The sequence below is a fragment of the Peromyscus eremicus genome, chromosome 12, assembly GCF_949786415.1.
Source record: "Peromyscus eremicus chromosome 12, PerEre_H2_v1, whole genome shotgun sequence".
Taxonomy (NCBI): Eukaryota; Metazoa; Chordata; class Mammalia; order Rodentia; family Cricetidae; genus Peromyscus; species Peromyscus eremicus.
The window spans coordinates 77,274,855-77,302,073 of record NC_081428.1 but is presented as its reverse complement, the minus strand read 5'-3'; the positions used below and the strand labels follow the sequence as shown (position 1 = coordinate 77,302,073).

The 27,219-nt window shown below is 39.4% G+C and overlaps 1 protein-coding gene across 4 annotated transcripts in view; it reads left to right on the top strand.

The window, feature by feature from the left end:
* LOC131922917 (sperm-associated antigen 6) overlaps positions 1 to 27,219 on the top strand; it is a 142,348-nt gene that overhangs the window by 100,694 nt on the left and 14,435 nt on the right. For all 4 annotated transcript variants that reach the window (XM_059277757.1, XM_059277759.1, XM_059277756.1 and 1 more), the window contains exons 9-10: positions 23,486 to 23,602; positions 26,930 to 27,075. In XM_059277757.1, coding sequence (XP_059133740.1) covers positions 23,486 to 23,602; positions 26,930 to 27,075 — 263 coding nt within the window. The remainder of the gene's footprint in view (positions 1 to 23,485; positions 23,603 to 26,929; positions 27,076 to 27,219) is intronic.

The following is a 27,219-nucleotide window of genomic DNA, read 5'->3' as shown; positions in this document are numbered from 1 at the left end:
AAAGATGAAAATAAGATATGTGAATTTGTAGAAATTATTCTGTCTTGTTAGATCTGTGCTAAGAAATCTTTCGGTGTTTGCTAAGTTAGATATATGCTAATGGTAGCCCTATATAAGTTTGTAAAATAGTTCTATAGAGTTCCTTTAAGAATATAAGCTTGCAAGAAGTATCTAATGTAGTCTTAAGACATGTAGTAATAAGCTTGTAAGAAGTAAAGATGCTAGTTGTAAATGTAAGTTTAAATAAGAATTTGTAAATATAAGTTTGAATAAAAATATAAGAAGTAAGTAAGTAAAGATTCTAGTTGTAAAAGATGAAAATAAGAAGTAAATAAGAAATATATTTGCTAAAGTACTTCTATAGTTTCCTTAAGGAGTATAAATAAGTAGATGTTAATAAGTTATATGTGAGTTTGTAAAAAAGTGTAAATGTTGAGTGTGAGTTTATGCTTAAGCACATGTTATATGTGAGTTTGTAAAAAAAAGTGTAAATGTTGAGTGTGAATCTATGCTTAATGTATATGGTGAAAGAACCCGAGACACATTAAGTAGTGTCCTAGTAGACTGCAAAGTAGGCAGTCTGAATGGTTTCAAAAGCTCCAGAAGCCTCTAAGAAGCTAAGAGTAGCAGACGCCAGAACCAGCACAAGGCATCCGCAGCTGAGATCCGTGGAAAATCAATGCAACACAGAAAAACCTGAGCTAACATAAAAAACGATGCGGTTTAGAATACTACTGTACCTAAAAAGGTCTCTGGCTTGAGAATAAAAGTTTCAGAGATGCTTGTTTGAACTAAAATTGTTAACTGCAAAAAGTTTTGGTTGTAAAATGTCTCTTCATATTTGGAAGTGAAAGCCTGATACCAGAATTTACTTTTTTTGAACTTTTTGAACTTAAAACAATGAGATAAAACTACAAAATGATTTTGGTTATGGATTTTTTCATATTTGGAAGGCTAGTACCAGAATTTATCATTTGAATTTTGGGACTTAATGAAATGAACAATAGATTTCATTGCAATGGGACAATTTTGAGTTTATTTATAGTAATGACCTGGGAACTGTTTTCTGGAATTATTTGTGTTAAAAGTGGAACTGTTTAAATGAAGAAATTTATTGTTTCTACCTTGACTCAAGATGCAGTTTTGTGTATGCATATATGCTGGTGATTCATGAATTGTTCTGTGTTAAAAATGCAATTGTTTTGTGGGACCGTTTATGTAAAAATGGAATTACTTATGGAACTGGTTTTGTCACAAATGGAACTGTTTAAAAAGAAAAGTGTGAGTTTTCTTACTAGGCTTGAGATTTTGCTTAAAAAATTATAAAGAAAAGGGGGAGTTAATATTCCTTAGTCTATTTAATTTAAAAATTGTTGTTTGAGTGGATTAATGTCATGTTTTGTTAGTAAGAAATGCAAATGGGTATACTAAGACTACTTTTAAAGTGTAAAGAGTTTTATTAAGAAACTGCTTTGCATGTTTTGCTAAAAGTTTTCAAAGTGTTAATGGTTAGATTGAAAATATTGCTTTTCAATATGGGTTTGTAGGAACTGTATGAGTTTGGGTTTTCTTCTAACTAGGTTTGAGGTTGTTCTAAACAATTATAAAGAAAAGGAGGAGTTATGAGTGAATTAAGGTTGAATGTATGTTTGCAGAAATTATGTTTAACCTATTGATATCAATGCACCCTGGTTTTGTGGAGTTAAGAAAATATTTAAGTTTGATGTGAATACATCAAAGTTTTTCCTATGTTCTGTTAGCAAGGAGATTCAGATGATTAAGAGTTAAAATTGTAAGACTGAGAAAATTGTTAACTATATATAGCACTATATGTGTTAATTCAAATGGTTCTGTTAAGAGTTTGCTTTGAGATGTAAGATTGAAAGAATTGTAACTATGGATAGCAATATTTGTTAACTTGTTACTGGTAATGATGAAATAAGGGATTCTTTAAGTTTGCAATTACATTGAGTTTTTGGTTTAGAAAGGGCTGGATGCAGCTAAAGACTGCTGTAGTCACCTTGGACCTAATTCAAAAGAGAAATGCCATCTTTATCATCCTCTACTCCCATACTGGGAGGTATAACAGCTATGGAGATTGCTGTGAACTCTAATAACGAGTTATTTTTTATATATTAAGAAAGGGGGACCTGTGGGAGCCTGTTTTCAGGTTCTTTGTGCCTTTACCCAGCAGGTCCACATAGAGAGGATGATTAGGACCATGGGCCTGAGTGCAGGTGTCTGAGATGGTCTGCACTTGGCTGTGCTGAAGGGAGGTCTTTTGCTCCACCCCTTGGCATCTCTATAAATACCCTGGGGCAGAGACAGTCAGGGCCCATTGGAATAGGTTCCAGGCCCTCTCGAGGCTATCCTTTATTTTCTATCTGTTTATCTCCACAATCTAAATCCTTCCATCTAATATTTCCTGCTGCTCACACTCAAGAAAACTCTGGGGGAACTGTGGGGTTGGTGGGTAAATGCCCCACATTTGGAGATAGTTTTTTTTTTTGCAAGGTAATAGATATGTATCTAATTTTATTCTTTGTGTAGACATCCAGTTCCCATGACCCTTTTCTGAAGATGTTTTTTCTTCTTCAGCTTATTATTTCTGGCATCTTTTTCACATGTCACATGTGTGCTCATGTTTGGTTCTTTAATTTTGCTCCATCAGTCTACATGTCTGTTTTTGTGCCCAAACCTTATGTTTTTATTACTATGTCTCTGTAAGATATCTTAAGTTCTGGAGTAGCAATCCCTCCAGGATTGGTTTTTTTTCCCCTCGGGATTGCTTGGGCTCCCTGGGGTCTTTGTTGTTCTTTATGAATTACAGGATAGTTTTGATTGGGATTGCATTGAATCTGTAAATTGATCTCGCTAGAATGGTCATTTTCACCACATTAATTCTACCAATCCAGCCGGGCAGTGGTGGTGCATTCCTTTAATCCCAGAACTTGGGAGGCAGAGGCAGGCAGACTCTGTGAGTTCGAGGCCAGCCTGGGCTACAGAGTGAGTTCCAGGAAAAGCTCCAAAGCTACACAGAGAAACCCTGTCTCAAAAAAGAAGCAAGCAAGCAAGCAAGCAAACAAACAAACAATAAATAAATAAAACAATTCTACTCACCATGTGCATGGAATGCCTTTTTATTTTCTGGTGCCTTTCTCTCTTTTTTAGAGGTTTAATGTTTTCATTGTAGAGGCCTGTGGTAGTTTGAATGTAATTTGCCCCTAAAACTCATAGGAAGTGGCACTATTAGGAGGTGTGGCCTTGTTTAGATAGACGTGGCCCTGTTGGAGAAAGTATGTCACTGTGGGAATTGGCTTTGAGTTCTCCTATGCTTAAGCCATGCTTAGTTTAGTTTACTTCCTGTTGCCTTTGGATCAAGAACTCTCAGTTCCTTCTCCAGCACCATGTCTACCTGAATGTTGCCATGTCCCACCATGATGTTAATGGACTAAATCTATGAATTGTAAGGCAGCCCAATTAAATGTTTTCCTTTATAAGAGTTGCTGTGGTCATGGTGTCTCTTCATTGCAATGGAAACCCTAAGATAGAAGTTGGTACCAGAGATTGGGGTATGCTGTGATAGGCCTGACCATGCTTCTGTTTGAAGGAAATGGACTTTGGATTAGAAAAGCAGCTGAATGCTTTAAGTGCTGCTTAATAGGCCATCCTAGTAGGAACATGGAAGACAGTGGTGCTGAGTGTGATTTGATGAACTGTGGGGGCCTGGATCAAGATGTTTCAGAGGAGAAGAATTTTAATATGTTGCCTAGAGATTTTTCTTGTGATATTTTGGTGAAGAATGTGGCTTCTATTTGCTTTTGTCTGAAGAATCTGCCTGAGGCTAAAGTGAAGAGTTTTGGATTTATTCCATTGGCAGAGGAAGTCTCAAAAGAGCCTAGTATGGACTCTGTTGTGTGGTTGTTACTGGTTACTCTTATACATATTTATAATGAGATCCTAGGAGCAAGCTGAGAAAGTAAAAGTACAAAATGTACAATTTGAGGAGAAAATGAGCACCAAGAAGTGGAACAGAGCTAAGTGTAGCTGAAATTTTCCTGTGTCCCGGCCTGCCGGCAGTCGGGATAAATCTCTCCCACTCACGTCCCCCAAGTAAACACATAAAGACTTATATTACTTATAAGCTGTATGGCTGTGGCAGGCTTCTTGCTATCTGTTCTTATATCTTAAATTAACCCATTTCTATAAATCTATACCTTGCCATGTGGCTTACTGGTATCTTACATCATGCTTCTTGTCATGGCTGGCTGTGAATCCCCACTCAGTCTTCTTCCACCCAGCATTCTCCTCTCTCCTTGTCCCACCTACACTATCCTTCCTGCCTGGCTACTGGCCAATCAGGATTTTATTTAACAATCAAAAGCAGGGTGTGGTGCTGTACACCTTTAATCTCAGCACTCCAGAGGCAGAAGCAGGTGGATCCCTGAGTTAGAGGCATGCCTGGTCTACAGGACAAGCTCCAGGATATCCCAGCTTAGGCAGTGAAGGAAACTATAGAAAACAGAAAACCAGTGAAGATGTAATTGAATGAGGGGGCCATGTTTCAGCCCCAGTAAGCAGCAGAACTTGACAGCTTTGGCCATATGGTTCTGGCTTTAAGGACAGAAGAAAGGGGTTATGGAATCTTTCCCTATGACCAAGGAAAGTCATTGAGGCTAGGCATGTGTCAAGGGTATCCTTGAATGGAGGCCTAGAGAGACTATTGTGTGAAACTGTGAAGTGGAAGCTTGGATTGCTTTGAGACCCCAAAATGTTGGAAATGCCAGTGTTATGGTACAGTGCATGGGAGGCCTTGGTGGGTTTGGGCCATGGGGCCCTGGTGGATGAGGGAGACATGCCATGTAGACATGGTGGTGGGCTATGGTGTGGAGTACTGAAAAATTATTTACAGCTTGCAGACACAGTGTCCATGTGGAAAGTTTATTATTAAGGGGGGCAGAGAAAAGAGAGAAAAAGAGAGAAAGAAAGAGAGCATGGAGGTACACAACTCATGGGAATAGAGAGAAAGGCGTGGGGAGGAGTTTTCTTAAAAAGGGGACTTTACGTAAGATGATGTCAGGACCCTGGGCAGGTCCTAACATTCCTTCCTTTTGATTATTATAAAAAAGTGAGTTAAGGGTAGCAAGCAGAGGGTGGGGGTGGTGTGAGGATGAGGATGCTGAATTCTGGAGACTGCTTCCTGCTGATTTTAGGACAAAGTAGGGAGGGGGAAGTTGGGAGTTTGGATCATACACAGTGGGAAGTATGAGTGAAGAAGCATTCAATTAGCTGTCATCATGGAGATCTCAGGCATATGTTCCTTGAGAGAGCTGAGAAGGCAGGTTATTAGGAGAAAAAATTAGATTATTATCATGGACCATCAGGGCTAGCCATGGCAAAAGTGATTACTGCCAGAAAGAATGAAATGGAGAGGTGCCCTGGTTGTACAGAAGAGGCAAGGGTGAATGAGAGAGACACGAGAGCAGATATGCCCTTGAGTCTGGAGTAGTGGTACCAGCTTGATTTTCCATGAGTTTGGGGAAATGGCATGTCAAATTAGGAGCACAGGAATCATCACATCTGTTGTTTCTCTGTAAGTATTCATGGGGTTGGCATCCTTGGTTAATGATTGCTATTCTCAGAGCTGGTGCAGGGGCTGGTGGTGTATCTGAAGAGCCCTTGAGCGTTGGTCTTGGCACAAGTCTGGCAGGAGGGGTGGACCCATGCAGGAACCTGTAAGTGTATAAAACAACTGGAACAGATTTGCATCTTGGTGTCATAGCAAAAGGCTTTGGTAAAAAGGTATGAACTTTTTTTAGGGCCTGGTTTCAGCCTAATGAAATGTATCTTTATATCTATAACCAGAAGAATTTACTAAATAGAAGTGGTTGGGTGAGTGAAGAAGGAGGAGGGAGGACTCCCCACTCTCTCCAATGCTAGCCTGTCTGTAAAAGCTGGGATCAATGAAGTCCACAGAAACCTTGGAGTTCTGGGAGAGAGCTGTTAAAACTGGCAAACATCATCAGGTCTGAGAAAGATAAGTAAGTGAACAGAAGTGAGACAGCTTTCCTGTCTTCATATAAACAAACCTTAAAGCTGTTTCTTTTTATCTAATTCACCAGGAGATACTGAGAGCAGTATTAGCCCTACGAGAATGAGGCTTGTGAATTTTACATAGAGAACTGAGAAGGCAGCTGAAGCAAAGCCTGGTTGTCAAATGGCATCAGAGATCTAAGAAGGAAAAATTTTACCTGAGTTAGCAGTTGAAAGTGACAGAGACTTACCTGCTGGCTATGTACCAGCCACCCCAGGGTCCTCCATGGTCCTTGAGGGCAGAGGTCTCAGGGCAACAACATCAATCTTCAGCTGCCAGGCCTCAGAAGATCCAACAGTTGTGGGGTAGGAACTTATGAGAGAGACCAGCCTACCTTGTCTAGGCAAAAATGAGGCAACAGGTTCCCAGAGTCCTGTTGTCTGTGGTCTGAAGAAGTCAAGCAGTCAAGGTTCTTCTGTGCCCATCTCAGTAGCTGGTGATGCCACTCTGGAGCAAGTTCCAGGTGGAGGTTCTTCTGTTCCCTGCCATCTTCTTTGAAGGAAATAAAGGTGCCAGGGGTCAGCATGTCTCTCTATATTGAAAAGCTTTTTTAATTAAACTTTTTAAATGCCATATTCTGCAGATTTCTGAGCATTTAAGGACTGTCTGTTCATTAGGTATGAATGATTGACTATCAACTAGTATTCCCTAAGTCTCCAATATGATAGCAGCTTTCATAAGACTAGGACTTACTGTCTCCTGAGAAGGCAAAGAAGAGTGACAGGGGAAAGATCCCAGGGCTGAATGGGAACAGGAGAAAAGGGGCTTATATGTTGGGGTGTGGCCCAACTCTGAGAAACTGAGAAGTGGACCCCCCCTCAGGGGACTCAAAACTCTATCATAGGATATATACTTTGTTTATCAAATATCTTATTTGTCAAACATATGTCAAACAAATTTATTTAAATTCTCTAGAAGCTTGGTGTTGAACACTTGGCAAAGACATAGGTGTAAATCTCTAAGTTAGCTTTTGTTAATCTGAACAGATAAATTTCATACCAATCTAAGATATTTGAGGCTTATTGTTTCCTTACTCTAGAAGGAGATAAAATGAACAGGGAGCTTGTTAGGACTATATATATTACCTTAATAAACCTCAGTAAAAGATGACTGCCAGCAATGTGGCTGTCTACATCATGATGAGGTTGGGGAAACAAAATCAAATGTTATTTAGGCTTAATTTTGAGAGAATATATGAATCAAATCTGGACATATAGTTTTCCCAATTAGTTACAGCTTAACAAAATTAGCAAGGACAAGGTGGCTTACATTCTTAAGCCTGAAAAAACCTTTAGTAAAGAGAGACATTTTTAAAGCCATCGGCAGCAATATCTGCATCTATCACCATTTTTAATGCTCTGTAGTTTTGATCTGATCTTTTGAGTACAGCCAGATTATAATCCTGAATGATTTATACAGAAATAATAATTTTTTAAGATCATATAATACCTCTTTGGTTCTGCATAAAGATGGTCAAGTGTCTTATCTCATTGCAGAACCATTTTAGTCAATAAATCTATCAATTGACAATTTGGGGTCTAGTTTCCTGGTATATCAATGGACATTAGGTAGCCATTTTGTCCCCCATGCCAGGGGCTTTACCTTTAACTTAGCCTTTTAGCCTGTTTTGGGAGCAGGGAGCACAGGACAATGTATTCTCTTCCATAACTGCTTCAAGCTGAAATGGCAGTGCAGATGGTCAGCGCCCAGGGAGGCTGAAAGGCCAGTCAAAGGTAAGGAGGGAATTTAGGCAAAGGGGTATTAATCAGAAGCATTTAATTTGATCCAGCTTGAAACAAGGTGCATTCATATCAGCTGGCTTGGTCCATATCAGCTTTCACTAAGTCCATGTCGCATGTCTCATGGATTGAAGTTAGTAGCTGACGCCTCAATGTGTCAGTAAGCCAAATGGAAGCCAACTGAAACAAATATAGACTAGAGACAAGAGTTAAAATGTATGAACTTATTTGGAACTTTTAGGCCAATGGTATTAGTAATTGGGAAGGGGAGACCAGGAGAGAGAAAAATACCATCCTCAGGAATAGACAGGTGAGGAAAACTAACTTATCTAGAGTTCTTTTGACCTCTGTGAGGTGAATCTAACTTGTTTTTTTAAATTTTTACTATTAAGAAATTATCTATTCATTTTATGTACCAACCACAGATCCCCCTCTCCTCCTACCTCCTGAACTCCAGCCTTTCCTCCCAATACACTCCCCATTCTCACCTTTCCAAGGCAAGGTCTCCCATTGGGAGTCAGCAGAGCCTACCTAGTACATTCAGTTGAGGCAGGTCCAAGTCCCTACCCCCTGCACCAAGGCTGCCCAAGGTGTCCTACCATGGCACTGGGCTCCAAAAAGCCTGCTCATGCACCAGGGATGGATCCCATTCCCACTGTCTGGGGGCTCCCTAACCAGTTCAAGCTAAACTGTCTTGTGTATCCACAGGGCCTAGTCCAGTCCCATGGGGGCTCTACAGCTATTGGTCCACAGTTAATGAATTTCCATTAGTTTAGCTGGCCATCTCTGTACGTTTTTCCATCATGATCTCAATGTCCCTTGCTCATAAAATCTCTCCTCTTTCTCTCATTGATTGGACTCCTGGAGCTCAGCCTGGCTCCCGGACGTGGATCAATGCATCTGCTTCCATCAGTTACTGGATGAAGGCTCTATGATGACAGTTAGGGCATTCACTAATCTGATTACCGGAGTAGATCAGTTCAGGCACCCTCTTAACTATTGCTAGTAGTCTAAGGTGGGGTTATCCTTGTGGATTCCTGGGAACTTCCCTAGCACCCTATTTCTTCCTAATTCCATGTCTTAATTTATCATGGTATCTCTTTGCTTTTCTACTCTGTCCCTGTTCAAGCTCAAACCTCACGTTCCCATATGTTCTCATCCCCCCATCCTTTGCCCTCCATTACCCCCCCCCAGTTCACTCATGTAGATCTCATCTATTTCTCCTTCTCTGGGCAATCTATGCATCCCTCTCAGGGTCCTACTCGTTACCTAGCTTCTCTGGAGCTGTGGGTTGCAGTCTGGCTATTATTTTCTTTGCATCTAGCATCCACCTATGAGTGAGTACATACCATGCTTGTCCTTCTGAGTCTGGGTTATCTCACTCAGGATGATATTCTCTAGTTGCATCCATTTGCTTTCAAATTTCATGATATTATTGTTATTTATTGCTGAGTAGTATTCCATTGTGTATATGTGCCACATTTTCTTTATCCATTCTTTGGTTGAGGGGCATCTATGTTGTTATCAGGTTCTGGCTACTATGAATAAAGCTGCTATGAACATAGTTGTGTATGTGTCCTGGTGGTATGATTGAGTATTCCTTGGGTATATGCCCAAGAGTGATATAGCTGGGTCTTGAGGGAGATTTATTCCCAATTTTCTGAGAAGCTGCCATACTGATTTCCAGAATGGCTATACAAGTTTGCACTCCCATCAACAGTGGAGGAGTGTTCCCCTTGCTCCACATCCTCTCCAACATAAACTGTCATCAATGTTTTTGATCATAGCCATTCTGACAGGTATAAGATGGCATCTCAGAGTTGTTTTGATTTGCATTTCCCTGATGACTAAGGGTGTTGAGCAATTCCTTAAATGTCTTTCAGCCATTTGAGATTCTTCTGTTAAGAATTCTCTGTTTAGCTCCGTAGGCCATTTTTTAATTGGATTGTTCAGTATTTTGTTGTCTAATTTTTTGAGTTCTTTATATATTTTGGAGATCAGCCCCCTGTCAGATGTGGGGTTGGTGAAAATCTTTTCCCACTCTGTAGGCTGTCATTTTGTCTTATTGACCATGGCCTTTGCCCTACAAAAGCTTCTCAGTTTTAGGAGGTCCCATTTATTAATTGTTTCTCTCAGTGTCTGTGATACTGGTGTAATATTTAGGAAGTGGTCTCTTGTGCCAAAGCGTTCAAGACTACTTCCTACTTTCTCTTCTATCAGTTCAGTAACTGGTTTTATATTGAGGTCCTTGATCCACTTGAACTTGAGTTTTGTGCATGGCGATAGATATGGATGTATTTGCAGTCTTCTACATGTTGACATCCAGTTATGCCAGCACCATTTGTTGAAGATGCTTTCTTTTTCCATTGTAGAGTTTTGGCTTCTTTGTCAAAAATCAGGTGTTCATAGGTGTGTGGATTAATATCAGGGTCTTCAATTTGATTCCATTGGCCCACATGTCAGTATTTATGCCAGTACCAAGCTGTTTTTTATTACTGTAGTGTGGGATGACTCATCCCTAATGGGCTTGAGGGCCAGAAGGCCCAAACAAGTGAAAAAGATACTTTCTGAGAGCCAGCCTGGGTCTGCCTGATGGTCTTAGCAACAGCAGCTGAAACACGATCTGGAGATGACCTGGACCAATGAGAGGCAGCCATGTCACACCAGCTGATGCATATTCATCAAACCTCCCCCCAAGGGTGGGGTGGAGGGTATATAAGGCTTTCCTCTTCCTGAATAAACTGAGCTTGTTGTTTCGACATTCTCCTGGAGTCTGTGTGGTTTGACTCTGAGCCTACTTGGCCCCTGCCCCCAAAGGGAACAACAGCAAGGACCCTGCTACACTGTAGCTCTATAGTAGAGTGTGATCAGGGATGGTGATGCCTCAGATGTTGCTTTATTAATTCTTTTAGCTATCTTGTATTTTTTTCCATATGAAGTTGAGTATTGTTATTTCCAAGTCTGTGAAGAATTGTGCTGGAATTTTGATGGGGATTGCATTGAATCTGTAGATTGCTTTTGCTAAGATTACCATTTTTACTATGCTAATCCTATCTATCTATGAGCATTGTAGATCTTCCCATTTTCTGATATCTTCTTCAATTTCTTTCTTCAGAGACTTGAAGTTCTTGTCACACAGGTCCTTCACTTGCTTAGTTAGAGTGACCCCAAGGTATTTTATATTATTTGTGGCTATTGTGAAGGGTGATGTTTTTGTGGTTTCTTTCTCAGCCTGTTTATCATTTCTATATAGGAAGACTACTGTGGTGGTATTGTGTTCCCCAAAATATTGTACACCCTAATAAACTTATCTGGGATCAGAAGCAGAGCAGCCACAATATTAAACATAGAGGATAGGCAGTGGTAGCACACGCCTTTAATCCTAGTATTCCAGAGGCAGAAATCCATGTGTTCAAGGATACAGCCAAGTATGGTGACTCACACCTTTAATCCCAGAAATCGAGCCTTTAATCCCAGGGAGTGGTGGTAGAAAGGAAAGATATATAAGACGTGAAGACCAGAAACTAGAAGCACTTGGCTGGTTAAGCTTTTAGGTTTTGAGCAGCACAGTTCAGCTGAGAGCCATTCGGATATGAGGATACAGAGGCTTCCAGTCTGAGGAAACAAGATCAGCTGAGAAGTTGGCCAGGTGAGGTTAGCTGTGGCTTGCTCTGTCTCTTTGACCTTCCAGTGTTCACCCAATAACTGGCCTCAGGTTTGATTTTATTAATAAGACCTTCTAAGATTCCTGCTACAGACTACTGATTTTTTTTTTTTTTCGAGACAGGGTTTCTCTGTGTAGCTTTGCGCCTTTCCTGGGACTCACTTGGTAGCCCAGGCTGGCCTCGAACTCACAGAGATCCACCTGCCTCTGCCTCCCGAGTGCTGGGATTAAAGGCTTGCGCCACCACCGCCCGGCCCTGATTTTTTTTAGTTAATCTTGTATCCTGCCAACATTACTGAAGGAGTTTATCAGCTGTAGGAGTTCCCTGGTAGAATTTTTGGGGTCACTTATGTATACTATTATATCATTTGCAAATAGGAAATGTTTGAGTTCTTCCTTTCCAATTTGTATCCCCTTGATCTCATTTTGCTGTCTTATTGCTCCAGCTAGAACTTCAAGTATTATACTGAATAAATATGAGGAGAGTGGACAGCCTTGTCTTGTTCCTGATTTTAGTGGAAATGCTTTGTGTTTCTCTCCATTTAATTTGATATTGGCTGTCAGCTTGCTGTAAATTGCCTTTATTATGTATAGGTATGTTCCTTGTATTCCTGATCTCTAGAACCTTTATCATGAAGATGTATTGGATTTTTTGAAAGGCTTTTTCAGCATCCAATGAGATGATCATGTGCTTTTTTTTCTTTCAGTTTGTTTATATGGTGTATTATTACACTGACAGATTTTTTTGTATCTTGAACCATCCTTGCATCCCTGGGATAAAGCCTACTTGGTCATGGCGGATGATTTTTTTGATGTGTTCTTGGATTTGGTTTGCCAATATTTTGAGTATTTTTGCATCAATGTTCATGATGGAGCTTGGTCTGTAATTCTCTTTCTTTGTTGCATCTTTGTGTGATTTGGGTATGGGGTAACTGTAGCCTCATAAAAAGAGTTTGGCACTGTTCCTTCTGTTTTTATTGTGTGGAACAATTTAAAGAGTATTGGTATTAGCCTTTCTTTGAAAATCTGGTAGAATTCTGTGCTGAAACCATCTGATCCTAGGCTTTTTTTGTTTGGGAGACTTTTAATGACTGTTTCTATTTTCTTAGGGGTTATTGATCCATTTAAATAGCTTTTCTGGTCTTGATTCAACTTTGGTATGTGTTACCTATCCAGGAAATTGTCCATTTCTTTCATATTTTCCAATTTTGGGAAGTACAGGTTTTTGAAGTATGACATAATGATCCTCTGGATTTCCTTATTGTCTGTTGTTATGTCTCCCTTTTCACTTCTGATTTTGTTAGTTTGGATGTTCTCTCTCTGCCTTTTGGTTAATCTGGATAAGGGCTTGGTCTATCTTGTTGATTTTCTCAAAGAACCAACTCTTTGTTTCATTGATTCTTTGTATTGTTCTCTTTGTTTCTATTTTATTGATTTCAGCCCTCAATTTGATTATTTTCTGGTGTCTGTTCCTCCTGGGTGAGTTTGCTTCCATTTGTTCTAGAGCTTTCAGGTGCACTGTTAAGTCATTCTTGTGAGATTTCTCCATCTTCTTTATGTGGGCATTTAGTGCTATGAATTTTCCTCTTAGCACTGCTTTCATAGTGTCCCATAAATTTGGGTATGTTGTACATTCATTTTCATTGAATTCTAGGAAATCTTAAATTTCTTTCTTTATGTCTTCCTTGACCCATGGGTGATTCAGTTGGTCATTATTCAGTTTCCATGAGATTGTAGGCTTTCTGTAATTTTTGTTGTTGTTGAAATCTAACTTTAAGCCATGGAGGTCTGATAAAATACAGGATGTTATTCCAATTTTTTTTATATCTGTTGAGATTTGCTTTGTGACCAACCATGTGGTCAATTTTAGAGAAGGTTCTATGGGGTGCTGAGAAGAAGGTATATTCTTTTGTATTAGGGCAGATGTTCTATAGATATCTATTAAGTCCATTTGAGTCGTAACTTCTGTTAGTTCTCTTATTTCTCTGTTAAGTTTCTGTCTGGCAGACCTGTCCATTGGTGAGAGTGGGGTGTTCAAGTATCCCACTACTAGTGTGTGGGGTTTGATGTGTGATTTAAGCTTTAGTAATTTTTTTTTTTTTACAAATGTGGGTGCCCTTGTACTTGGACATAAATGTTCAGAATTGAGACTTCATCTTGGTGGATTTTCCCTTTGATAAATATGTAATGTCCCTCCCATTTTCTTTTGATTGATTTTAGTTTGAAGTCTATTTTATTAGGTATTAGGATTTATACAGCAGCTTGCTTCTTATGTCCATTTGATTGGAAAGTCTTTTCCCTGCCTTTTATTCTGAGATAGTGTCTGTCTTTGAAGCTGAGGTGTGTTTCTTGTATGCAGCAGAAGCTTGGATCCTGTTTTCATACCCATTCTTTTAGCCTGTGTCTTTTTATAGGCAAATTGAGACCATTGATATTAAGAGATAGTAATGACCAGTGATTATTAATTCCTGTTATATTTTTGGTGATAGTGTTGTGTGTTTTCCTTCTTTGGTATTTTTTGGTGTGGGATTATCTATTGCCTGTGTTTTCATGGGTGTGTCTAACTTCCTTAGGTTGGATTTTTCCTTTTAGTGCTTTCTGTAGGGCTGGATTTGTAGATAGGTATTGTTTAAATCTGGTTTTATCAAGGAATATTTTGTTTACTCAGGCTTTGGTGATTGAGAGTTTTGCTGGGTATAATAATCTGGGTTGGCATCCATGGTCCCTTAGTGTCTGCATGATATTTGTCCAGGACCTTATGGTTTTGAGAGTCTCCATTGAGAAGTCAGGTGTTATCATGATGGGTCTGCCTTTATATGTTACTTTGCCTTTTTCCTTTGCAGCTTTTAATATTTTCTTTATTCTGTATTGTTTAGTGGTTGATTATTACGTGGTGAGGAGACTTTTTTTGCATCCAGTCTATTTGGTGTTCTGTAAGCTTCTTGTATCTTCATAGGCATTTCCTTCTTTAGGTTGGGAAAGTTTTCTTCTATGATTTTGTTGAATATATTTTCTGTGCCTTCTCTTTCTTCTACCCCTATTATTCTTATGTTTGGTCTTTTCATGGTGTCCCAATTTTCCTGGACATTTTATGTTATGATTTTGTTGACTTTAGTGTTTTCTTTGACCAACAAATCTATTTCCTCTACCATATCTTCAATGCCAGAGATTCTCTCTTCCATCTCTTGCATTGTTTGTTATGCTTGCATCTGTAGTCCTTGTTCATTTACTCAGATTTTCTATTTCCACCATTCCCTCAATTTGTGTCTTCTTTATTGTCTCTACTTCAGTTTTCAAATCTTGGACTTTTTCTTTTACCCGTTCAATCCCTAGGCTTCTGTTTTGTCTTATTTACCATGTCCTTTGCCTTACTGAAGCTTCTCAGTTTCAGGAGGTCCCATTTATTAATTGTTGTTCTCAGTGTCTATGCTCCTGGTGTTATATTTAGGAAGTGGTGTCTGGTACCAATGCATTCAAGGCTACTTCCTATTTTCTCTTCTATCAGGATCAGTGTAGCTGGATTTATGTTGAGATCTTTGATTCACTTGGAGTTGAGTTTCATGCATGGCAATAGATATGGTTCTATTTGTAATTTTCTACATGTTGACATCCAGTTATGCCAGCACAATTTGTTGAAGATGCTTTCTTTTTTTTTATTGTACAGTTTTGACTTCTTTGTCAAAAATTAGATGTCCATAAGTCTGTAGATTAATGTCAAGGTCTTCAGTTCGATTTCGTTGGTCCACATGTCAGTTTTTATGCCAATACCAAGTTGTTTTTACTATATCTTTTAGTAGAGCTTGAAGCGAGGGATGATGATGCCTCTAGAAGTTGCTTTATTGCAAAGGATTGCTTCAGCTATCCTAGATTTTTTGTTTTTCCATATGAAGTTGAGTATTGTTCTTTCAAGGTCTGTGGATGATTTGTTGGGATTTTGATGGGGATTGCATTGAATCTGTAGATTGCTTTTGGTAAGATTGCCATTTTTACTATGTTGGTTCTACCTATCTATGAGCATGGTAGATCTTTCCATTTTCTTATATCTTCTTCAATTTCTTTTTTCAAGGGCTTAAAGTTCTTGTCATATAGGTTTTTCACTTGCTTGGTTAGCATTACCCGAAGATATTTTATATTATTTGTGGCTATTATGAAGGGTGATATTTCTCTGATTTATTTCTTGGCCCATTTATTATTTGTATGTAGGAGGGCTACTGACTTTCTTCAGTTAATCTTGTGTCCTGTCACATTACTGAAGGCTTTTTTTAAAAAAATCAGTTGTAGGAGTTCCCTGGTAGAATTTTTTGGTCACTTATGTATACTATCATATTATCTGCAAATAGCAAATTTTTGACTTCTTCCTTTTCAATTTGTATCCCCTTGATCTCCTTTTGTTGTCTTATTGCTCTATTTAGAACTTCAAATACTATATTGAATAGATTGGGAAGGGTGGAAAGCCTGTCTTGTTCCTGATTTTAGTAAAATCACTTTGAGTTTCTCTCCATTTAATTTGATGTTTAGCTAGCATTTCTTAACTTATCATATCTGTCTTCTGCCTCTGGACTTTTACCTTTCTATATACCTTTCTTTATTTTTCACTCTGTGGCTTGCTGTGTGGGTGTGTGGCTAGTCCCTGAAGTCCTCCTCTTCTTCTCTTTCCACTCCCTGATCTTCTCTTTCCAGATTTCTCCTCCTATTTATTCTCTCTGCCTTCTAGCCACACCTATCCTTTCTCCTGCCTTGCTATTTTCCATTTAGCTCTTTATTAGGATAATCAGGTGTTTTAGACAGGCAAAGTAACACAGCTTCTCAGAGTTATACAAGTGCAACATAAAAGAATGCAACACATCTTCGCATCACTAAATATTCCACAACATAAAAGAATTCAACATATCTTTAATTAATATTCCACAAAAATAGCATGTAGTAAACATTGATTTGCATAAATATATGGTGGTAATATCTTATTTTCTAAGATCTGTAACTTATTAGCCCTGGGAAGTTGGCTAGGTTCCCAGAACCATGCACAATTTTCCTCTTATTGAGCTGGCCTTAAGTCCAATTAGATAGCCATTGGTTACTGTGAAGATATTAGCGCCACTATCGCCCTAAAATATCAGAGATATTTTATCATACTGACATTTTTGTGGTCTCTAGGCATCATAGCTGGGCAAGACTACTGGTTCCTTCCCTGCATTGGCAGCTTGTAGAGTAACTCTTAGTATTGTGAAATAATAGAAGAAATAATAGATCATGGAGGAGGAAATAATGAAAGAATCTATTTCATGGAGGAGGGTTTCAGGTCAGATTAATTTCCAGTCCTCCAAGTGCTGTGATTGAAGTATTGTGTCTTCAGTGATAATGCTTTATGTTCAATATCTGGGAGGCAACCAAGGGCAGCAGTAATAGCCTATATTGTTTTCGGAGTCTCTTGACTCCCCTGACCAACAAATTGAAAGGGGATACTAATGTTCATATCTGGTCCTGGGGTTTTTATTAGATAGTTTATGGCTTTTAGGGAACCATTTTCAGCCCAAGTGGCACAACTTCATTAAAAATTTATGTACTGTGTACAATATTAGGTAAAAAAAATTCCTCTGGCTTTTTCAAACATCCTTAGTGTTATTTTTCTCTCCCCTGCCTTCCTTAGCATTTAATTTCCTCTCCCCTCTCCAATTAAATCTCATCTATTTTCCCCTTTATATCATTTGTATCCTGTTAGTCCCTTCTCTAGTGCTCCTTATAGTCCCCCATATGGTACAATTTTACCTTTCTGTTTTTTGTACTTACACACAGACCTCTAAAGATTTGGAGGGAGGAGCCACAGATGAAAGAACATTCAGTGTTCATCTTTCTAGGTTTAGGTACTTTACTCAATAATTATATTAATAAAAATACTATTTTTTAGTTCCATCCATTTACCTGTTTTAATTTTTCTTTACATCTGAATAGCATTTCATTTTGTATGTGTACCACATTTTCATTACTCATTTGTCAGTTGAAGAATATTTAGATTGTTTCCATTTCCTAGTTGTTGTGAATATAGAGGCAAGGAATATGACTGAGCAAGTATCTGTGAAGTAGAATAGTGAACCCTTTGGGCATATGCCAAGAAATAGTTTAGTTGGGTCATATGGTAGATTTATTTTTAGCTTTTTGAGAGTTCTCCACACTGATTACCAGAGTGGCTGCACCAAGTTTTCAATCTTACCTATAGTGAATGAAGGTTCTCTTTTCACCATGTCCATTCTGGGATTTGTTGTTGTTGTTATTGTTTTTATCTTTGCCATTCCGACTGGAGTAAGATGAAATCTAAGTGTTGCTTTGATTTGCATTTCCCTAAATTATAAAAGAATAATGAGCAGGTTTCAAAAAAATATTCCTTAGCTATTTTATTTCTTCTTTTCAGAATTTCTGTTCAGGTCTTATGAACCACCAGGGTCCTATGTTCTAAGTGTCTTCAGCTGGGGCTCACTCTCAACTCCTGTGAGGCAATCAAGGCCTACATCAATAATCTATATTGTTTTGGAGTCACTTACACTACCCTGACCAACCATTTGGAAGGAAGGTTCTTGTGTTTGGTGCTAGGGTTTTTTTTAGTCTATGGTTCTTGTGGAAAGCATTGTCTGCCCAGCTGGCTTAACTTCCTTTAAGATGTGTGTGTGTGTGTGTGTGTGTGTGTGTGTGTGTGTGTGTACATACCTTGTGTATAATTTTAGGTAAATATAAATTATTATGATTCTTTGTGGCTTTATCAAACAACCTTGGTTTTATTGGTCCCTGGTCCCTCCTCCTCTTACTGACCTCCCTCCCTTTTCCCCATTTGAAGACTCCCATCCCTGTTTATCCATTTTCCCTTTCATATCACCTTTACCCTGCTATTCCTCTCTCAACTCTCCTCCTCTGCTGCCATGGACTGCTTGTACTTTCCTGGAATACGATAGTATTCCATTATGTATATGTATCACATTTGACATCTCACAGATACTTGCTCATCCCTGTTCACAATAGTCTGGAAATAGAATCAACCTAAATGTCTTTCAACAGATAAATGGATTTTCCTTTTAATCCATTCAGCCAACTTGTGTGTTTTGATTGCACAATTGTGGCCATTAGCATGAAAAGCATGCTTTGATGGCAGTCACTTTGTTGATATTTGTTGCTTTGTTTTAGTTGTACTTTTCATGTCAGGAACTGTCTCCCATTTTCCTTCTGCAGCCCCCTGGCTGTGCTTCTGTCTCTTCCATCTGAAATGTTGCTTCTAGTATTCTGTTTAGAGTTGATTGCTGGACAAGAATTCTTTTAGACTGTTTGGATCACAGAAAAATGTCTTTCTCCTTCAACCATGGCAGATAGTTTTGCTGGGCAGAGTAGTTTATGTTGGCAGTCAGTTATTTCAGAACTTGGAGTACACTGCTCCAGGCTCTCCTGAAAGGCACATATCTACAGGTTATATATTCAAGAAAGGGTTTGTATTCAAAATATGAAAGGGATCTTAACAGTCTACTAAGTCAAACAATAGGTCAAAACATGATGGGTCGTTTCACCAAGGATAGGCAGATATCTAATTCGTATATGCAATGACATTCAGTGTAATTGGTCACTGGAGAAGTCACCCAATAACCCCACTCCAAGAATCTACACAGATGTCTCAGTTAGGTTCCCTGTTGCTGTGAAGAGATACCATGATCACAGCAACTCTTATAAAGGAAAACATTTTATTGGGGTGGCTTGGTTACAGTTTCAGAGGTTTTGCACATTATCATCATGGGGAGCATGGTGGCATGCAGGCAGACATGGTGCTGGAGAAGTAGCTGAGAGTCCTAAATCTTGAAGGCAACAGGAAATGGTCTGAGACACTGGGTGGTATCTTGAGCATAGGAAACTTCAAAGCTCACCCCTACAGTGACACACTTCCTCTAATAAGGCCATACCCACTCCAACGAAGCCACACCTCCTAATAGTGCCAATCTCTATGAACTTATCAGGACCAATTACACTCAAACTACCACACTGGACAAATTAAAATATTTTTCTACACCAAAACTTTATATATATATATATATATATATATATATATATATATATATATATATATATATATTGATAGCAGTAGTATTCATAGTAGCAAAAATGGAAATAGTAGTTCTTTCGTCAACTGGAAGAACAAAATGTGATAAACACATAGTTGGAATTCTAATGTACAGTGCAAAAGAATGTCATATAGAGCTTGGTAAAGGATTCCTGGTGAAAATTCACACCTATAGTATGTTTTAATTTATATGAATTACCCAGAAAAGACATTTTTATAGAGACAGAAAGTAGATTAGTAGATGCCTAGAGATAAAGAGAGGCAAGTGAGAGTAGGGACTGCAAATAAGCAGGAGGTTCTTTTGGGGATGATAAAAGTGTCCTAAAATTAGATTTTGGATATGGTTGCACTAGTTTCTAAATACTAACAGTCATTGAATTGCGCACTTATTATGAGTAGATTTATGATATATAAATTAGCAAAAATTATTAAACATCTTGACCTCAGAAATAGCTATATGTGGGCTGGAGAGATACCTCAGGGTTATAGCTCTTGCTGTACAAGCATGAAGTTCAGGTCCCCAGCACCTGTGTGGAAGCTGCACATTGGACAGTCACACTCCTAGTGCTGGAAGCCAGAGACAGGAAGATCCAGTCCTGCTGGCCAGCCAGTCTAGCCAACTGGTGACTGAGAGACTCTTTCTCAAATTCCCTAGACTCACAAAACTATTGTAATCATTGACTCACAACAACTGTAGCTACCTGTACTGGATCTATACAAGACATGACTTATAAACAATCAGTCTAGAAAGCAAGAGAGGCTCAAGGCTCCCTAATCTTTACCTCTGAACTATTGGTTATTGAAAGATCCTGAGAGGAAAGGACTCACTCTCTTGTATACCCTCTGTTGAGCCTCGAGGCTCCAAGGGATAACTCCAAACTCATGGTCACACAGACAGCCCTGGTTAATGTTAATTGATCACAAAACAAAATGATTAGACATGAACTGAAAGAGATTTGTGGGAAGTGTGAAGGATGGATGGGGTGATAGAGAGGTGAGAGGTAAGAGTAGCCAGTGTGCAAACCTTGCACATATGTATCTGAGATTGTTTAAAAAAGAGGGAAAAACAGCAGAGTAAGACAATGGAACATCAACTTATGGCCCCCAATACCTGTACCACACATACACATACCTTCACACACACTCACACATTCACACATATTCATATATACACTCTCACATACATTTACATACACACCTTCACCCATACTCATACATTCACACATACTCTCACACACATTCACACACACAAGCTTACACACACACACACACTGACACTCATATACACAAAGAAGAAATAGATGTTACTTTATTACCTACTTTTTCCCTGTTTGATAATAGAGCTGATTGTTTACCATGAAATTTTTTTATCTAGAAGAATGTATCCAAATGATCATGTTTCTCTCAGATAAAGGATAGTAAAGTTGAATAATTTCTGGGGCAACTAGACCCTTTTATGAAGTAATAATCTGAAGTAATCCATCAGCCTGGGATCACTAGAGAGTAGGTCTGCCTGTGTGGTACATCTGGGGTGATCTGTGGCATCACGGCTGTTTGGCTTTGTCACTGACGACAGTAACTTAAAATTATTGGGCAGCTAAGATCACCATTCCTTAAGATGGTTCATAAAGGCATAGTTGGATCAGTAATTTTTCTGTTACTATGATAAAACACTATGAACAAGTCAACTTGTAGAAGGAAAGTATATTTTTGCTTACAGTTCCAGAGGGATGAGAGTCCATCATGGCAGGGAGGCATGAAAGGGAGAAAGAGAACTGGGAGTGGGTGAATCTATAAAAATCCCACCTTGCCTACCACCTGTACTGTGCTTCCCACAGTAAGGCCACACCTTCTTTCTGTTTTCTTTTTATTTATTCTTCTCTCATACAACACATCCTGACTGCAGTCTCCCCTCCCTCCCCTCCTTCACGTTCTCCCTCCACATCCCCTCTCCCCCAGATCCACTGCCTCCATTTCCCTTCAGAAAAGAGCAGACCTCCCAGTGTTATCAACCAACCATAGTATTACAAGATGCAATAAAACTAGGCACATATCAAGGCTGGATGGGGCAACCAAGTATGAGGAAAAGTGTCCCATGACCAGGCAAAAGAGTCAGAAACATCCCTTCTCCCACTGTTAGGAGTCCCAGAAACACCCCAAGCTAAACAACCTATACGCAAAGGACTTAGCGCAGACCCATGTGATGGCTGCTTCAGTGTCTGTGAGCCCCTATGAGCCCTGTTGATTAGTTGATTCTCTGGGTCCTGTTCTCCTAGGGTCCTCAACCTCTCTGGCTCCTACAATCCTTCTTCTCCCTTTCTGTGGGTTTCCCTGAACTCTGTGGAATGTTTGACTATGGATCTCTTCATCTGCTCATATCAGCTGCTGGAGGAAGCCTCTCTGGTGACAACTGGGCTAGGCACAGATCTATGAGTATAACAGAATAGCATTAGGAATCATTTCATTAACTTTTTTGACAGTCATGTTCTACCTAAGGTAGAACCATCCAGCTTCCAGGTCCTGGCCATCCAGGCAGTCTTGGGTGTGGGCTTCACTAGTCATTGCTTGATCACTTCCACAAGCTCTGAGCCACATTGCTCTAGCAAGGGCCACACCTTCTAAGCCTCTCCAAATAACACCACTATTATTATTATTTATAGAAAACATATATTCAAATGCTGGAGCCTTTGGGGAACATTTCTCATCCAAACCACTACAATAATATAGTAATATTGTTGAAAAATGAGAATTTATTTTAAGGTTACAAAACTTGTGGGGGAAAGATTGGATTGAATTTCTTACATCTTATTTAATATATGAAATAATATTTGAGGCCAAAATGTGTCAAAAGATAAAAGGCTATATAAGCCTGCTTAGTTTGGGTGTCTAAAGAGATGTCTAAAATTCAAGAGATCGTTTACAGTTACCACACATATGATGAAAGTTTTTCAGAATCCACTTACAAAAGTTGCAGTGTGAAATGGTCCTTCATTTCAAGGGCATTTACCAAACATCCAGTAAAAAAATTAGAAGGCCTCAGAGAAAGGACGTGTGAGCAGCAGAGCACCCAGCTGCATAGCAGCACAAGATGTGCAGTTCTCAGGGGAACAGCGATGACAGCTGAGAAGCTGAAGCCTTCCAGAATGGAAGAGAAACAGAGACCAAGCCAGAAGCCTCAGAACTAGCCTGGCATGCTACAGTCACAGCAGGCTCTTCAGTCACGTGCTCGTCAGGGGGCAGCACCACACGGTCCACTTTGAAAGAAGGAACCATGCTGAAGAGAAGGTAGCATGAGCACACGCAGTACCTGTTCTTTTGCGGTGGGGGATGCAGTCCCTGGTGCTGGGAGGTCAATAAATTGTGTTTCGCTTCTACTTGAGGAGGAGGAAATGTCTACCTGTGACATGACTGCATCTCTGTAAATGCTCACAATAGATACTTCTGAATGCATATACATCTGAAATGATACTGCGTAATAGATATACACTATAATGTATATGTGTATATGTATAATGTATAATGATCATATTTATTGATTTGAAAAAATAGTATATTTTAGTTACCTGTTTCATATCTACAAACTTTATACACTATAGTGCATTGTCTATATAATTATGTAATGTATGATAAATTATAGCATATAATGTTATACTTTATAATTTTAATTTCCTCATAGATATTTTAAGAACTTAACAATTTCACTTTATGTTTTAAGGTTCAGCATGAAGATAACTCTCAAGATATTCTATCATAAAACCAGTCAAAATAGTTTTTTTAAACAACTATTTTAAAAAATGTAACAACTGTAGGTTAGATCAGTAAACTGGTTTCATTTTCAACAGGAGTATAGGCTATGAATTGTTAAGATTTTATATGCATTTTACTTTGTATTTCAATAGAGTAAAAAAGCCATAAAGAATATCCTTCAAAAATGCACCTACCTCCCAGCCCTCGAGCCGTTCCTGTACGATGCGCCTCCCAACATCCTGAAACACGTTGTTGGGCAGTTCAGTAAGGTAAGAAATGCACCTGCGAGGAAGGGGGAGAACGGCGGCCGTCTGCTGACTTGTGCTTCTGTAAGATGGAGTGTGGGCTTCACTGTCTAATCCTCAGCTTCCACCACTGTGTATTTACACAGACACATAGGTTAAAACTCACAGAGAACTATGACGCTTCCTCCTTCTCCACACTGTTGTTTATAATTATACTCAGGAAGTACCTAGTATATCAGCACATAAAACATCATGATGGGCTAGCAAGTTGGCTCAGTAAGCCGAAGTACTTGGCATACAAGCCTGATAGCCTGAATTGGATCCCTGAACCCATGGTAGAAGGATAGAACTTGAAAAAATTGTTCTCTGACCTCCATGTGTGCCATGGCCTGTACATATTCACACACAGTAATAATGATGATGATGGTGATGATATGAGGCAACCTCCCCCCACTGCTATTCTGCATTGGTAAAGTATCTTTTCATCTTTACCAGTGTCTTTAAATATCAGACACCTAGGAGCACAGCAAAGACTTTTATAAAAAAAAAAAAAGAAAGAAAAAGAAGAATTTGAGCCCCTGAATACTTTTCAGAAACTCTATGCACTTTACTACAGATTCGGTCAGTCATTTGGTCATACTCACTTGTTGTAAAATGTTTCTATTTAAATTTATTTTCTGTATGTGAGTGTTTGCTCACATGTATGTCTGTGCACCATGTACTTGCCTACTGCCTGAGTTCAGAAGAGGGTACAGCTTATATGGACCTGGAGTGAACATCATGTGGGCTCCGGGAATCGAACCCAGGTCTTCTTCATGAACCGGGGTTCTTAACTCCTGGGCTGCCTCTTTAGCCCTGCATATTAAAAATTTATGAAAAATTTAATGTGACTGTCATATTTCTTGGATGATTGCATGTTCAGTGTAAGTTAATGACAGGAAGATAGAAACGTTAAGCTGGACGCCAGCTGATAAAGAAGGACCACATGACGGACATAGTTGGTCAGATATGGTGTTTGGCTCCTGAGAACTGCTGAGACTGTGCTCTACACATCCGACACAGAAAAAGAGCCCATGTCAATCACCAGCCACAGTGGCTCTGTGTGTGATTAGAAGTTATTGTTTTGTACTTGCCATGGTACCTAAAGTTTTACATATGTAGACATATGCTCTCCCACTGAACTGTACCCCCAGCTATATTCCAACTCTTTGGCAAAGTTGGACCCTCCAAAGCCTTAGTTTGCTTCGGTATAAGGTGGGAATAGTAAGTGATTTTTTTTATTGTAAATATTAAATGAGAGGGTGTATACTAAGAAATTGTTTTAGTTCAAGACACATATTAATAACTAAAAACAAAAATAAAAAATCCAAATATTGTTTTAAAAGAAATAAAATATTCAGATTTATCATGGCAGCACACACCTTTAATCCCAGCACTTGGGAGGCAGAGGCAGGAGGATCTCTGTGAGTTTAGGCCCAGCCTGGTCTACATAACAAGTTCTAGGGCAGCCAGGGTTACATAGTTGAGACCCTGTCTCAAACAAACAAAACATTAAAAAGTAAAAATAAAAAAGAAACAAATCATTCAAATGGTTAAGGCAATCGCCATTTTAGATTAATTAACAGGAGAGGACATACTCATATGAATAGTCTTATAGAACCATACAAATGAGACTCTTCTGTTTGCACACTATATTTCTGCAAATAATGAACCAAGACAAGGTCTCACTGTGTAGCCCCAGCTGGACTGGAGCTCATTCACGGTCCTTCTGCCGCAGCCTCCTAAGTGCTGAGATTGCCAGTGTGTGCCACTGTGTGCAGCTTGTCATTTTAAAGTGGACGATATCGTTAGGTAGGCCTCCTTCATGGTGTTCGTCTGAAAGTCAGCTTACCAACAGCTTCCAGTCTTGGCTTAGCTGACCATTAAGCATCATTGTTACTGGAAACAAGGCTTCCCAGAGAAGGAACCACTTGAGTAAGGTTCAGTATACAATCTGTGTCGCCTTCACCTTTACAAGAAAACAATGAGACGTTCTTTTCCTCTTGGTTATATGACAATCCAACTAACCACATAATACAGATGAAACACTACGTTTTTACATGGAGAAAGCTGATCCATTTTTTTTTAATTTTCATGTCTTTTGGGTGCTAAATAAAAACTGACTGGCTAATTTAGCCATCTGAGAATGAGCAGTAAGGAATGAGTGGGTCACCCACAGACAACAGCTCTGGAACAGTATGCCCCTTATAGTTTAATCTTTAGGCCAATGAGAAAGATATGCTGGTCTTACTGAACTGGCCATAAAAATGAACACCAACCTTCTATGTTGAAGGTTTATATAAAAGTCGGTGTGTGTGTGTGTGCGTGTGTGTGTGTGTGTGTGTGTGTGTGTGTGTGTGTGTAAGGGGGGGAGGAGAGAGAGAACAACATAAAGTTGGACGGGTAGGGAGGTGGGGAGGATCTCTCAGGAGGAAGGGAGAGGAAACATGATCAAAATATATTATATGGAAAAATTAAATAGAAAAGAGAAAAATCAGTAGAATATGTGGAAGTTAGACCATGAAAGTCAAGTGAACTGAAGATACTCTCTTTACAGGATTAAATCTCTTATAAATGTATCTTTGAGAACGTTTGCTGCCAGCAGATGGTATAGCTCCTTAAAGGCTCTTCCCTGTGCCTTTTATCACCCCCCCCCCCCCGACCAGGCTGGGGATCAAACCGAGGGACTGCTCTGCCACGGACCTCTATCTCCTAGACCTTGGGTTTTTGAGTCACTGTTGAGCCTTGATTGGCCTCTATTCCCATCATCCTGTGCTCCTCTGGTCTGTGTGCTGAGGCTACATGTGGGCAACTACACCCAACCAGTATTTTCTTAAAGTTACCAGGCAAATGGGGAGGATTCTGTGCGGTGGGAAGCCACTCTGGAGAGAAGGAAGAGCACAGGCAAAGTCAAGCAGTGCCGCAGCCCCTGTGCTCAGTTACTGAAACAGTTTCAGTTGAAGACTGGCTGGTGAGGATCCTGGATAAGCATTAGGAGATGGGTGGGAGGGACCCTTTCGGCCTTGTCCGGAGCCTGCCTTCTTTTCGGTAGAGGTGGAGAGAGTTCAGAGTGTAAGCTTCACATATGAGTAGATAACATTGACTTTGCTCATGTTCATTGCCTTATTCCATTTCTACAGCATACAAAGCTGATAGACTTTTCAAAGGAGTGTATTTTATTTCTAATTACTTGCAGATTTGGATTACCCTGTTATGGATACATTGAGGATACATTCTTTACTAAGTTATTTTTAGTAGTAGAACTCTAGCTTGGAAAGGAAGAGATGATGTTTTGTGTATTTTCCCTTCAAGGTGCTGCCGCATGACAGCAAAGCTCGGCGGCTTTTTGTAACTAGCGGAGGACTTAAAAAGGTCCAAGAGATAAAAGCGGAGCCCGGCTCTCTCTTGCAGGAATACATCAACAGCATTAACAACTGCTACCCAGAGGAAATAGTACGGTGAGGAGATGGACTGGGAAATATTACAATGTTTTCAGTTTTCAAACGCAGTCTTTATACCGAGTGTGTAAATATGTGGACTTTGAAATTCTACACAAGGCTCTTTTACCTCATGCAAATTAAATAATTAGATTATGTTCTTAT